The following is a 15614-nucleotide window of genomic DNA, read 5'->3' on the forward strand; positions in this document are numbered from 1 at the left end:
AATATCAGAAAAATAGAATGAAAATATGAATTCATGCCAGTTTACAGGGCATGCTAATAGATGATTATCTGCTTTTGTGAGGCTGGGACAGCTTTATAAACATCATTTTGTGACCTAAAATAACTCTTATATACATATGATAATAAATGTGAACCTTCCAGTATTCAAGATAAGAATATACTTTGAAAGGACAAGTTAACAAGCTGGGTAAAATGGGGCAGAGGTCCAGAACCTGGAAAACTTATGAATGAATGGAACAGTGTTAATCTTCTAATGTAACAGGGAAATCCATAAAGTATGAGTGATGTTAGATCAAGATTAACATCAGTCTCAACAACAGTTGAGCATTTGTTTCATTTCCTGTTGCTTTCAGCAATCCTTTCGAGGCTGAAGATAACACTGATTTTTCTGCTGGTTTTGTCATTCTTTATTTGACAAGCTTAGGAATTACATTTTAGGTACCTTATTTTAAGAGGTGTGTGTAAAAGCATGTGCTTCCACCATCATAGTTTGTAGAGCTGGGCTCCTAGGCATTGTCTTTGTCTCTTCTGAGTATCTTGAAAGTTGCACGGCAGCACATTTCTTCCGCTGCCAAGCTATTGTTAGAAAAGCTTTATTTAGTGAGTTCTAATCACACTTTGGACTTAAATGAATAATAATACTAATAATTAAGTTTGTTACCAACCATTTCATGACCATAATTAGTATATTTAATACACAAAATAAGTTTTCCATGTCCAGTCTTTGAACTATGGAGTTTTATTACTGGAGCTTTAGATACATATCATTATCAACTGCATTTAATGTGATAGCTCACACTACTCTGAAATTAATTATAAGTATTACATTAGTAGTATTAGAGAGAATGATATTACGTATGATTCGTTGACTTAAATGCATGGATACAGGTTATCCATATAAATCAAATAAATTAGTTTGAACTTGTTAATGTGCATTACTAATTACTGCTTTATTTTGCAGCCTCTATGTTTTTGAAACAAGCTTTTGAAGGAGAATACCCTAAATTACTGAGGCTTTATAATGACTTATGGAAGCGACTGCAACAATACAGTCAGAATATCCAGAGGAATTTTAACACAAGTGGAAGTACTGATCTCTTTGCTGAACTGCAACAAATGGAAGAAGATACACAGGACATATTCATGCAAAAAAAACAAGACTATGAGTATGTATTATGAACTCTAATGCAGTACAATGTGAAGCTTGGCATCCTGCAAGAAAACAGAGTATTTTTAAAAGCTTGGTGTTAATCAACTTGTCATAGCAGGAACATTTTAAAGGCTTTTTTTGGCCTCTTGTGTTTATTGTTTTGATACTATTTTGGAGCTGTGGGATTTTCATTAGATTACGTAATTAGCAGTGTTGGATTGTCTTGTCTTTCACAAAGTGCTTAGTAATATTATCTTGAAACCAGTTTTTTTTCTTTTTCTTTGGGAAATGAAAAATAGGGATTGTCAAAATTCAGTTTTATATATATTGATATTGCTATAAGCTACTTACAGGAGCTTTCTTTTAATGATACCACAATCATTGGAATGTGACACATGTTCTGTTTGTTATGACTCACTATCTATATGTTTATATACCATTAGGAAAACATGTTGTGAGTGGTAGATACCAGAAAAATCAAACTGAAACAGGCTTATCAAGTCTATTAGGATTTCTAGGCAAAGGAAAAGGTTTGTCAAACTTTTCTGACAATGAGGAAAAATATTTGAGAAAACTACTACTTAATCACGTACACCAATACAAATACTAAGGACTGGAACTTGGTAATTTTAAGATGGGTCTTTCTATCTGAAACTTTTTATAAACATACATATACCAGGAGAGATTTTTTTGTATTTTTTAAAGTATACCATTGATCACAAGTTATCTTGTAATGAAACACTGGAATACAAAAATGTCTTTGATTGCAATTGTTATTCTGTTGATGTTTTTACAACTGTTTGTCTTGAGAACATCTTGGATTAGGGATTCCACATAGGTCTTTTTGAAAGGGCTACAAACTCTATGGCACTACACAGAATAGCTGCCTGACCAGTTACACTATTCATGTGAAAAACAAGCTATTCAGTATTCAAATGTTTTCAAGTATATGAATGTATTTAGAGAGTAGAAAAAAGAAATGTTGGATATTGCAAAGTTTGTATGGTCTGGAAAGATCTGATGCTATTGTGTATTTGAATGTAGAATGTAATAATTTTGTCTTATAACCACAGCCCAGAAAAGGCCTTGAAAGATTCACTGCAACAGTATGAAGCTGCTTATTTGTCAAAATCTTTATCTCGACTCTTTGATCCCATCAATCTTGTCTTCCCTCCTGGAGGTCGGAATCCCCCTTCTTCTGATGAGCTTGACAGCATCATTAAAACTATAGCCAGGTATGCACATATAATGCACTGCAAAATGTAATCTTCAACGTATTTTTTCTTGTATATTACGATTTCAGAAATGAGATTTTGTTAGCAGTAAAGGGTTGATTACTCTTTAATTTTAAAACTGATTAGCGTAAAAATTAAGTCAGGGTTTATCTTCTGTATTTTGTTGTTCTGGAACAACCGTAATATTCACTCAAGTTTTACTGTTCAAGCTTATAAAATATGAGGAAGAGAAATTTTAAACCTATTGCCAATATCTGATATCTTAATTATTCTGACTATGTCAACAGTAAAATGATGCTTACTTGGCTGCAAATGATAATCTTTGATGTAAATCATCTCTTAGAATGAAACAGCAAGATATTAGTTGAAGACAATTATGCCATGTGGAATTTATAAAATGAGATGCTTGAATTACCAATGTATATTTACACTCATAAAGTTTTGGTAAGGGCTAGTCTGTTTAGTACAGCCTGGAAATGATGGGCAGTATTCACACTGTGAATGTGTGTGAGTATATTTGGGTAATATTAAATGCTGACACTGAACTTGTGGCTGGGAGTTACGAGTGCTCAGAAGGTGCCTGTCTGTGTGGCTGCTGATGTTGTTTTCCTCCTTGTAGAGGAAAAGGGAAAAAAACATTCAGCTCTGGGACACACAGCATAAGAAAGATGTAGGCCTGTTAGAAAGACTCCAGAGGACAGCCACAAAGATGATCTGAGGGCTGGAGCACCTCTCTGATGAAGAATGGCTGAGAAAATTTGGGTTGTTTAGTGTAGAGAAGAGATGGCTCTGGGGAGACCTTATTGTGGCCTTCCAATACTTAAAAGGGGCCTATAGGAAAAATGGCAAAGGGCTCTTACAGGACAAAGGACAGGACAAAGGGTAATTGTTTTAAACTAAAAAAGGGTAGGTTTAGATTAGGAATAAGGAAGAAATTCTATAGTCTTGAGGGTAGTGAGGCCCTGGCACAGGCAGCCCAGAGAAGCTGTGGGTGCCCCATCCCTGGAGGTGCTCAAGGCCAGGCTGGATGGGGCTTTGGGCAGCCTGGCATGGTGGGAGGTGTCCCTGCCCATGGGCAGGGGGTGGAACTGGGTGGTCTTTAAGGTCACTTCCAACCCAAATCATTCTATAAGTCTATGACATGAAAATTAGTAAGCTTCAGCTGAATTTTCCAAAGTGACCTCTAGATAATGATGTTTGGGGCCCTGCAGGACTCTCAGAGAAGGATATTCCTCGTTTCTCTCCAGTTCTTGGGAGAGACTAATCTCATCACTAGCAGCACTGTGGTCCCTTGGGATGGTCCTTGTGCTTGTCTGCATTCTCAGTAGAGCACTCATGAATGCAGCCTGAGCTGAAGGAGATCCGTGGAGTTCCACGTATGAGCAATACTGCAAGAGATTTAGAAGTATTTTCCTTCTTCCATTTGTTCCCTGTCATTCCTTTGGGGCCTTTGTTACTACACAGTATTGCCTAAAACACAGCTTATTAGTTGTGTCAAGCTCAGGCATCCCCTGGGTATTTCTGCACAGCTCATGTAATTCCAGAGTTGAATGACTATGTATTCACCTGTAATGTTTGAAGGCTGCTGCCAAAGCTTGAATGTAGTTAATTGCAGTCAATATTTTTGAATGGCTTACTAATAGCGATTTCATACTGAAGTGTCATTCCTAAACTTTGCTCATTTTTACCAGAATAGGAACACTCTGAACATAAAATTCCCAAATGACTTGTTAAATTGTAAACTGAATTACAGTGCTTAGAAAGACTTGGTTATGTGTTACTACTCTCTCTAAATTGACATGCCACATAACTAAGTATTAATAGTTAATTTCTTATCAATTAAATGCAGCACTGCTAAGGTGTTAATTAAGATTTGTAATCTTTGCTTCCAGTGAGCTAAATGTGGCTGCTGTTGATCCAGACCTCAGTTTAGCTGTTTCAAAAAACGTGGCAAAGACCATTCAGCTCTATGGTGTAAAATCTGAACAGCTTGTAAGTAATTTCTATTTCAAATTTCTAAAAAATTCTGTCTTTCTATGTAAAATGTTCACTTTTTTTGTAGATTTACAACAGAACAGTATTGCAACCTAGAGAGACAAAACCTTTGAATTAGCTTTACACTTGGAAATTTTTTCAGTTAAATTCTGCCTTCACATAAACACAGTCTATTGATAGCAATACAGTTTGTGTGTATAACTCAAAATTGCCATGTTAATTAAAAAAAAAAAAAAAAAAAGTCTAGTTGTCTTTAAGTAAAATCAAGACAGTTCAATCCAGTTTAATATTTACTACCATTGGATAGCCCATTGGTTACATGATATATTGTCTTTATGGTATTAGAATCTGGACTATTGAAGTATATTTTTTGCACTACTTGCAACAGAATTTAGGCATTTTTTCTGTATATTTATCATTTGCCATATATTTACTTGACCTTTGATTTCTTTGCACTTCTCAAATGCTTCCAGTCATTCACCATGCACTGTTATTTAATGTTAAATTGAACAGAGGAAGGGGGAGGGATTCCCAAGAAGCCAATGGGTAGTACAATGAATATCATAATTTTTAACATCAACAGTTTTCTAGTGATGTCTGTTGCTAAAATGTAATGCTTTTATTATGGAAAGATAAAAATTGCTTTGTTGCAATATGGAGACCCTCAAGAAATTGCTAACTACTTGTATTTGTGAACAAGATTTTCTCTTAAACAACATTAATTCTGAAAACAAAATCAGACTCTGGTGACATTCCTTTACTATATGGCTCATTCAAAGACAGAGGTAATCACTAACATTTTTTTTTCAACAGTTGTCTACAAAACATTGCAGTTGTTAGGTTAGTATGGATTCTGTTTAACTTTTAGACACCTGCTGTCACTGAATAGCTTTAAAAATGTGAAATTCAATAGCAAATTCTTTGTTTAACACATCTGTTGGATGAATTGTGTTGGAAGAGATCAAATTATGGTGTCATAATTTTGGAGTGAAGTTTGCTCAGGTTGGCATGAGTCATCATGAAAAAAAAAAGGGGGGGGGGAAAGAAACTTGCATCTGTATTTATCTTGGAGTGTAGAGTCAAATAGTGGCATATGTATCAGCTGTAACTGTAAAAGCACCAGGGTCTATTGTGCTCAGCACCTCTGTAAGAGTTTGAATCTGGCCAATGGCTTGTTCAAGAGCATATATAGTTTTGTGATCAGCCAGCTGGCAAGTTCTCAAGAAGCCCTGAGAAAAAAAGATAAGTAGAAATAATCTGATGAATATATGATTTGTGGCCTTGTGTTAGTTGACTAACTAAAATAATGTAAAACTAAAAGAGTTAAGAGGGAATCTAAACCCTTGAACTATACAAACTAGTGAAAATGAAACTTTGAAAAATCAAGAGACAGGATTAGTCAAACTGGCCGAGTGAACATCAGTGTACTTCAAGAATATGCCTACAAATTGTAAAACAATACAGATTGTTTATTGTACAGCAATTTTTAAATTTAATTTAATTTTTTTTTTCTTTTCGTACTGATAAACATGTTGAAAAATTAAAACTGGAAAGATTCAACACAGTTGTCAAGGCATAGGTGTATAGTGTCATCTTTAAAGTGCTAAAATATCTTGCTTAGCCTCCAGCTGCCTTTCCGGAAGAGCACAGCTGTCTCACATGTCCTGTGTCATGCTTGCCAGCCCTGTGCATAGTTCAGAATTTCTTAATGTTTTTTTGGTTGATGTTGGGTTTTTATTTTTTCAGTTCCTTGTAGATGAAATAACGATTTCACACACACACACAAAAAAAAAAAAAAAAAAAAAAAAAAAAAGAAAAAAGAATTATATTTTACTAAGATTTAGACAGGAAAAATAACAAGAAAAATATTTTTCAAGATCCAAGATGTTAACTTTGAGTAAAAGCAGCATATAGCAGTCTGTACATACAGAATTAAAGCAAAAACAAGTAAGAAAAAATGGCCTTTTCCAATGAATCCCAAATATTTGTTCCTATTGCTTGTGACTTTGTATGCTGCTGGCTTTTGGTTTTCCTATTTACCAATGCCAGGAACTAGCAGTTGCTGTGCCTCAAACCTATTGTTGTATTAACCAGTTCAAATGACTACAAAGAAGATATAAATAACCACTTATGAGCAGTAGGTAGATTTATTCTGCTGCTGGGTGAATCTTTAGCTTCGCTAGTCCCTTGTTGATGCTTGATGTGGTTGGTATATGCCATGAGGTGTTCAGAATTATTGTCCTAGTTTCACTCAGTGTAACTGCAGATGTTCTTAACTATGCAGAGTTTGAAGGAATAATTATACACTGCATTAATTAAAAATATTTTTCTGTTAAATTAAGACAATAACCTTTTAACCTCACCACCCATCCTGCTTTTTATTAGGTGATGCTGAGGAAGAGTACTTGGTATTGCTATTTTGTCTCTTCTTACTCATGTTTTCCTAAATCACACAGCCCAGGCATCCTTACAATGATTACAGACATCGTGAGATTTTTATTTAGTCGCCAATTCTATGCCCTTGTCATTCCAGATCAGAAAAGAGATTAAAAGTCTGGTCTGTTATTCTGGATAAGAGTAAATTTTTTATTTTTTTCCCTACATTTGTGCGTCGTAATACACTCCTTACTTTTTAATGTAACTTCTGCTTACGGAGCTAGATTTTGTTCATTGGCCACTTTTTCATAAAAAGTGAGGGGTCCCAAATTAAAACAACAACAACAACAAAACCACTATGTTTTTCTATTTGATTTGAGTTTTCAAGGGGATTCATCTATTTCCATTTACAAGTACCTTAGGTTACCTGTCTACCCATCTTGATTGACACATGTAACACATGGTCATATTTAACTGGCCACATAAGGGAAATTAGCTGTTTCATCAAGTGCTGACAGTAAGTACAAGGGAGGGGAGAGATTCATGAGAAACTTATAATTGCTTTTCCTGAAAACAAAGCAAAACTTGAATGTTTTTTGTTTGTTTTGTTTGAGAATCCATGCAACTTAACAAAAGATGAGATCTCACAAGTCTGCCTCTTAGGTTTTGACCCAGTTACATAATTGATAGTTGAGAAGAGACAGAAAAGAGAGCTTCTGTCTCACCAACATCTTCATTAATTGCCTTTTTTACATGGCAGCAGTAATTGCAAAGCAGGATCCTCAAGGGCAGTGGCCTCCAACTGTTTTTGGTCAGGCACCTCTACCAGTAAAAATACTGTGCACTTCTATTATATGTATATTTCTACAAGTTAAATACAATGTACTATTGAAATTCTTACATTTTGTTCCTGCACTCCAGTGGCTCATTTTTATAACACTTGTGGTGCACGCACTCCACTTGAAGACCGCTTACTCTAGGGTGATACTCTGCAGAAATACTCTGTATTCAAGAAGTGAAAAGATTTTGGCTGTCTGTTTTCAGAAAAGATACCTCATTGATTTCAGAAATCTTTTCAATGGTTTTAAAATATGAAAATGATAGTCACCTGTTTATTGGAAGTGAGACATAATTGTATTTTCCCAGTTCATTCCCTGTAATTTTATTATTTACTGAGTGGAATTTTGAATGTATTTGATTTGTTGTAGTTTTGCTCATAATTAAAAACCTCTTTGTTGCAATTTTGCAGTCACTGTGTTTTGGCTTGACTGTTGGTAGGGATATTTCTCTGACACTTAGAACTGGATGTTTTGCAGAGAGAAGTCATGAAAACATTGAGAGCTAAAAGCTCTGAAAGTTTACAAAATTGGTGCTTTTGCCAACAAGCAGAAAAATAAATTGTGAGACCCATTGTCCTTACAGAGATGGAAGAGCCCTCTTGGCCATCTAGTCTGTTCCCTTCCCAGCTCAGGACTAGTCCAAACAGTATTTATTGTCATCTTTTTTTTTTTTTTTTTTTTTTTTGTTGCATTCTTTCTGCCTTTTGAGTGATGATTTCAGTTATCTCATATATTGGGAGTGGAAATGTAAGTACTGTATGTTCTTTTGCGCTATTTCTGTTCAGCTTTGCGTGTGGGTGGACTGAAATACACTAACACACCCACCAAGTGCACACAGATGAAACGTGTTGTGCTGTGAACATGACAATGCAGTTGTTTAGAGGAGATGTGATTCTCCTTTTTGAACCTGCAGACCTCTTGCTAGTTTCTTTCCTAGAGTTGCAGTCGTCCTGTCAGACTGTCTTTATTAATCACAACCAGAGACCCACAGCACTCCCTCTGGTCTTGCTGTCCATGTTGTGGAGGGCGTCTTGCTGCCTCCCACTGGAAGGCCTGACCAACAGAGACTAACGGCCTGGTATCTTTTGAGCAATAAACAAGCCAAGAGTAATTGGCAGAGGGAGGATTGTAAAAATCAGGTTGCCCACTTGCTTTTTGGAGCAGGTGGGGGTGGCTATGCTAGCAACTTCTGGAGGATCCAACTGTCTTAAAAATCACTTTTACATTTGGATATGTAACGGTGTTGCTTCATGTCTGCTAACAGTACAGGCAAAGCAAGAACCTACACGATCTTATTACGCCAGGCAGATTTATCCTAGGGTTAGGATAGATAAGGCTAAAATAAGTGGGAGGTGTGATTTCCTGTAATTGGAGAAGGTTCCTAAAAATGGAATATTTGTATTTTATGGAGTAATATTTTTCAGTAAAGTTTGTCTAAAAAAAGGGATCTTTCCAAGAGACGAGAGGCTGCAGGCAGATGACATAATGGAGATCTTTCCCACTGTCAGACTTGTAAGCAATCATAAAGAGGAAGCACTCAAAAGATGGAGAAAGAGAGTGGGTGTAATGAGGGAGGAAGGAAATAGAGAATTTGAATCATTTTTTTTATTCTCTTAACTAAATGTGGTTGGACTTGTGTCATATATCTTACAAAAGTTGATGAATGAGTCTGTGGGCAGTGCTCTGGGAGAGCTGCTAATCTATCCTTTGCCCACAGCTATTGGTAGAGGCTTGGCTTCTCATCAGGATCTTACCCTGGGCAATGGGTGTGGGATTTTCCGATTATCAGATTTGCCTGGTGTAAAAAAGCTACCTGAATAATTTTCAGCTATATGGGAGAGAGAGCACAGTCCTTCCTGACATTTTGAGGACTTTTTCCCCTGGCCTTCTTAAGAAAATATAAGATGACGCTTGGTGCAGTTTATATATTTAAGGATAAAATACTAAAGATCCAGGAACAGAAGTGGATCTTGAGATTAAAGATTAAAGAGAAGACATGAGTGCTTCAGAAAGTAGAGTCCCCACACCAAAGTTCAAAAAACATTGTCCCATATTTCAAAGGTAACTGCTTAATGTGTTAAGGACCTCTGGTGCTGAACATGCCAAAAGAAAAATGAGAGAGAACTTGGCATTCTGATCTCAAAAACAATGGACTACTGCACACTTGGCACACAAAGAAAATTGTAGGGATTTTTCTTTGGAGAAGTAGATATCTAAATTCTGGCTTGTTTTGAGGGAAAAGTCATCATCAGCTGATATATGTGATAGAGTAGAGAGTGGGCAGGGTGTTTCTCACTATCTGGGATCTCAGTAGTATATGGAGATTCGTTTACATTTACATAAGTAAATATCTGAGTTCTGTAATGTTATATATGGTTTTAGAATGGGCACCAATGGCAGAGTAATGGGGCAATAATACAAGTAGTAATACGGAAGTAGTCAGCCATGTACAAAAAGATTCTTGTGAAGTAACAGAGAAACCTTGAATTAGCTGTATATAATTTTCCAATGCAGTGGTGAAACTGGATTTCAGGTGTTGTAAAACAGCTCTGAATATTTACTTGGACTAATATTTAAATGTAAAGGAACTCTGACATAAAAATTACATGATTAAAACTAATACACATTATTTCTAAACTTTGTTCTGAGAGTTTACACTGCAATTAACTGTTACTAAATAGTGTAACTGGAACTGTGTTAGTATAAAGTATATTATCCATCATAATGATGAGTTAACGTGTTTTTGATCACAGGTGTTTTTAGTGCCTTACTGCTTCAGGAAGTAAATACCAAAAAAAAGCATGAAAAATAGAAAAACGTAACAATTCGTTGTCGTTTCAACCCCTCCTTCAGAGTCAAGTGCTGCTATATCCCAGTCACTCCCTGCTCGTCTCCGAGGCATCTGAATTTGTTTTTGAAATGTATTTGAGTATGGATGTGTAAAGAAACACATATAATTGTCCTCAGAACAGTAAATGTGAGTAAGTAAATGAGCTTGGTCTCATCTGTTTGAAGGCAAATTTGTATCATTGAGGCTTGTTCTGATTAGTGTTGGCCTCACTTCAAGGATCAGCAAAACATGTCTGTTTTTGCTGCAGAAAGGCTGTGTATTAAATTGCTCCACGCTGCCTCTCTGATGTTTATGTTAATGTCTGCCTCTGTCACTTGAGAATCCAAGGTCAGCAAAGGCTTCTGACCGACACTCCGAACTTAATTTGCTCTCCTAGCCTTGCTCTTTCTCAGTCCACGACATGGGACGGCCGGTGACATCTATACTGGTGGAGGAAATGTGCCCGGGAACATTCCTGGGTACTGAGGCCAGCTGGCCTCGAGCAGCCTGCCGCGGTGCTGGTGAGGGCTCTGCTTTTCCACAACACGGTGGCTGCCTGCCAGGGCCCTTCTGGGGATAATCTCTGCAGTGTTGCTTCTCTGCAGCCGTGGCTGGAGATCATTTGGGAGAGCAGTCGTTGGCCCAGGCCAAAATCTTGCTAAGGAGTGTCCCAGCAGTTTAGCAGTGGGGAGGATCATGTGCCAGAGTCCAGGAGCCTTTCCTGGTACTGTTTAATTTATTGCGGTGGATGAAGCCAAGATGTGAATGAGACCGAAAGAGAGCGACATGCAAAATCTGTTCAAGAGGAAGCTTAAAATGCTGACAGATTGAAGTAATTTTTCCTTGCATCTGGAATTCATGCTTTCTTACTTCTGATGTAAATAAACCTCTGAGGCAAAAGTTGGGAGATGCTGATTTATTCTATAGTAACATTTCTGCTCTTAAGATTTTCTTAGAGTGCCAGAACTTCAAAAGATATTCTTTCCTAAACATGTTTTTCTGTCAGTAATGCTTGTCAGCCATCCTTGACTTATTTCAAATAGTGTTTGCTTTTTCCACTGGATTTTTAGCCCTTGAAAAGAGCACAGTTGTCTGTGGTGGTGTGGCTGGCTGGCAACTCCACATATTGCTGGCTGGGTGCTAGAAAACTCCTCAATGTTAGGACTTTCTGGTGTTCAAGGGTTCAACACTTTCTTCTGGTAGCCGAATCTTTCTTTGAGGCAGCTCAGATGACACCTTTTTGTATGGCAGTGCAACCAACCCCTTCTGTAATTTAATAGTCTATTTTTAGTGAGTGTAATGGATGGATATATAGGCTGAGGAGCATCTATCTGTCTGTCATGTTCAGATATTTTTAGAGCACTGATCTTTGTAATGCTGATCAGAACCAAATGCATTATGTAAGATCAGCATCAATATATATATCATGGAAAGTCAGCTCTGCTGCAGTTGTTCTTATTTTCAGTATTACCCACAAAACTTGTGTGGCTCAGTGCATTATCCCATCATTGTGTTCTACCTCTACACTGTAGGGATCGTTTTAAAGATGAATTTCTCTTCTCTCAGGCCCTTTCTATCACAGGTCTCCTTCCTGAGGCTTCAGATAAGATTGACAGTCAGTGATACTCTTTACAAAGATTTTAATAAATGCTCACTCTCCTTTAAGACCGAAACTGAGCCAAACAATTTATCCCTCATCATCCTTCAATCTAGTTTATATTTGAACTTGTAATTTGCAGGTGCAAGATTCCAAATTCTTCTTCACTAGTACCTTCAGCTACTATAGTGTTCTTTAATGCTGCTTCAGCAGCTTAATCTCTTGCCGTTACCTGTAATGATCTTTTCAATTTTCCACTTTCAGTGGATATTCAGCCCTAGTATCTCTGGTCCACTAGCTAGCCATTTAGAGTGGGTTGGAATAGATTATTTTGGAGTTTTTTACAGAGGCAGATTGTGAGAAAACAGACTGTGTTCTTCTTACGCCGCTCTAGAAAATTTATTTTTGTCTTTCAGATTTACTGCAAAAAAAGCTGATCCTTTCTTTGGAGTGTGCTTAAAAAATAGTTTGTAATTACTGAGGTTTAAAATAGATGACAACTTTCTGCACATCACTCCCATCGTCATAATTTTTTGTGATTTTGTGGCAGATTAATCTTGATTTTTTTCTTGATTTCTTTCTTTGTGGGTTTATGGTGCATCTGATATATGATAGTCAATAGAAAATAGGCTGCAGTTTGTCTTTGTTGATGTAGTTTTGAGAGCTGAATTCTGTCATGCTACGGCTTCACATACCTTCTGGAATCTCTTCCTGAGATTACAATTAAGCGTGCTCTGCTCTGTTTAATTTTTTTACCATTAAAAAAAAATCTCTAATTAATTAATGCTTCTCCTTGGTTTGTAAACCTTGCTGCAAAAAAGTGAATGAAGAAAGAAAGTGCTAGAAGGCCAGGCAGGTGGAATGGAGAAACAGCAATTAATTCAGCTTTAACGTTGAGCTGAGAAAGAGACAGCATCTTTACAAGGAATTTTCATAATGTCATTTGTCGAAGAAAAAGTGTCTGTCGTGTTTGATCAGGGGAATGAGGATTTAAATAAGCTGTTTTCAGCGGGTTATTTAGATTGTAAGCAATATGAATGGCTTATTTTGTCCAGAATCTAAAAGGCTAAATGTGTTATAAGGATCCGGAGACTATATTGGAACATCTTGGCGCAATCATTGAAACTGTTGAGAAATGTAGGAATGCAAGAAGATGTGATTTAGAAGTTAAAATACTGCAAAGATAAACTAGCTGGATAAGAAGGATTGGTTCTTAGTCCTCTCTCGGTATTCATGGTGGTAGGATTTTTTTTCTGAACCTTTCTATCTGTACTTAGTGTTTGACTACGAAAAGGAAGAAAGGGGCTAGACTAAAAAAAATCTCCATGGTCTGCCTGGTAGAAAGTAAAAATATCTGTAACACGTCGCAAGAAAGATGTTGATGTAGGAGGGCTATAATTCTGGCTCCTTCTTGGGGAAATGGAAAAAATTAAGGCCTCATTTATGGAGGAACGTGTCTGTAGGCCTGGCTTTACTGACACATATTCCTGAGGGAAAATGTACCTTATACTAACCCTACCCCCCCCCCCCCCCAAATTGTTTTGCTCATTTAATTTATACAAGTCCACTGAATTAAATATGCTATACTATCAAGGAAACTTAGAGTTGATGTGAGCTGCATCTCTGTTAGGTTGTTTACTGACATAACTGTGTGGTTTGGGGTATATTTTTTTCCCCCACTCATCCTCTTATCTGATATAGCTAAATTTAACTAGCTGAATAATTCAATGAAGTGGGAAAGAGAAGGGAGGAGAGGGAGAGAAAATACATTTCCTGGGATCAGATTCTTATAGTAAAAGGAAGATACTATTCATACACTACAGTTTTGGCACCACCTTTAAACTCTATCAGATTTATGAGACCTGTGATGATTTTGAATTGAAAAGTAAGATGAGTTCTCGTTCTAATGGCATAAGGTAAATTTCTGATTGTCATTTTTATTATGTGGTCTTACAAGAATTAGTCCCTGTCTTGTACTAGGTGGTGTTATATTGAATTGTGAGCTTTCATTTGAGAATGAATCACTATTCAGAACATATTCCAACAATGAGATCTGTCTGACAGTTCCAGGGAAATGTATCCTGTCCTCCTGTCTAAATGTCGAATATTGTGAACTTTGGAAGGAGGCATGAAATGTAATGAGCTCACAAGTAGTCAAGAACAGTAGTGAAATGACACTTTGGGAAGGGTTTTCGGTAAATAACAGGTCAGTTGTAATGGTGTAAGTGATGTGAAAGATTAAATTTTCCCCACTTCTTTCTGAAACATGTGTACTAATTGTATTACACTAGTACCTTGAAGACATGGTGTTACTGCCATTGAAAAACATGGATCTGTGCTATGTAAGTGAGAGAACACAAAAATACGAATTCAGTATTTGGCACATCTAAGGAACTCATTAATAGGTATTTAAATAGAATATGTGGGAGGCTATTATATACTAAAATAATTTAAAAAAAGATTACTATTTCATGGTACAGGAATAAAACCTAAAGATGGCAGTGGGTCTAATTTGAAAATAATTAGAGGTCAGATAAGGACCTCTTTTTTTTTTTTTTTTTTTTTAATGGAAAGATCACAAGAGTTTTGTAAGAACAGTCATTAGGAAGCTACTTATAATGTCCAGAAAATACCCCCAAAAAAATCTTTCTCACTATTAAGTCACTTAGAAAACAACATCAAGGATTTAAACTTCTAAAAATTGAAATAAAAATCTAGAGGAGAACATTAAAAAATAACTTCATGAAACATTTTCTTCATTCTCATGTTGTCTTTTGCTGGTTAGATCGTGACTCACATAACAAATGTGTGATTTTTTTTTAAGAGATACTGGCTAACCTCCAGAAAAAAACAAAAACAAAACACAACAACATCCAAGTAGAAAAGGCTAGCTTTGAGAATACTATTCACTTCATTTTATCTTGCTGGGAAGGTGGTTAGAAGACTTCTTTAAATCTAGCATGTAATTTTGCTAACAGGTAGAAGAAGAGCAAGACTGCACAGTCCCTACAATATTTTGTTAGTGTGCTCTGAATTATCTCGTACCAAATTCAATTTTATGATTCAGAACTAGATTTAGGTAAATGTATATTGCTATTGTATAGCCTTTGGAATTTCATAATTTTGGAGCAACTTTAGTTGGAGTTTGACAATATAAATAAAGCTCCTTTGTAAACTTCCACAGTATAGAAGTATTACAATCTCAGTTAATGCATGGACTGGATAAAAAAAAAAAAAAATTAGATGTAGTAATTAAATAAGTTGATTTTTTTTTTTTTAATTAAATAAGTTGATTTTTTTTTTTTTTAATATGTAGGTGAACTGTATCATGTTGGACCTGCTCTTTTTGTGTCTCTTGCAGATGGGTGTCTGCTTTTTGCCTCTGGAGGTGCATTTGGTTGGGACCAACAGTTATTGGGATGATGTATAAAATGTGATTAATAACTCAGTCATTATTCTGGCAAGCATAAAAAATTCAGTAAACTGTTAGACTCAGAGGTATCAGGATCAACACACATTGTCCCTGAAATCCTTCGAAGACTTGGATTAGTCAGTTTGATAAACTAGAATCT

General features: G+C 36.3%; 1 protein-coding gene across 1 annotated transcript in view; it reads left to right on the top strand.

The window, feature by feature from the left end:
* Positions 1 to 15614, top strand: part of COG5 (component of oligomeric golgi complex 5) — a 180182-nt gene that overhangs the window by 134446 nt on the left and 30122 nt on the right. Inside the window, exons 12-14 of the mRNA XM_082778476.1 lie at positions 982 to 1186; positions 2244 to 2405; positions 4298 to 4397. Coding sequence (XP_082634602.1) covers positions 982 to 1186; positions 2244 to 2405; positions 4298 to 4397 — 467 coding nt within the window. The remainder of the gene's footprint in view (positions 1 to 981; positions 1187 to 2243; positions 2406 to 4297; positions 4398 to 15614) is intronic.

The sequence above is a fragment of the Aythya marila genome, assembly GCF_965140915.1.
Source record: "Aythya marila genome assembly, chromosome: 1".
Taxonomy (NCBI): Eukaryota; Metazoa; Chordata; class Aves; order Anseriformes; family Anatidae; genus Aythya; species Aythya marila.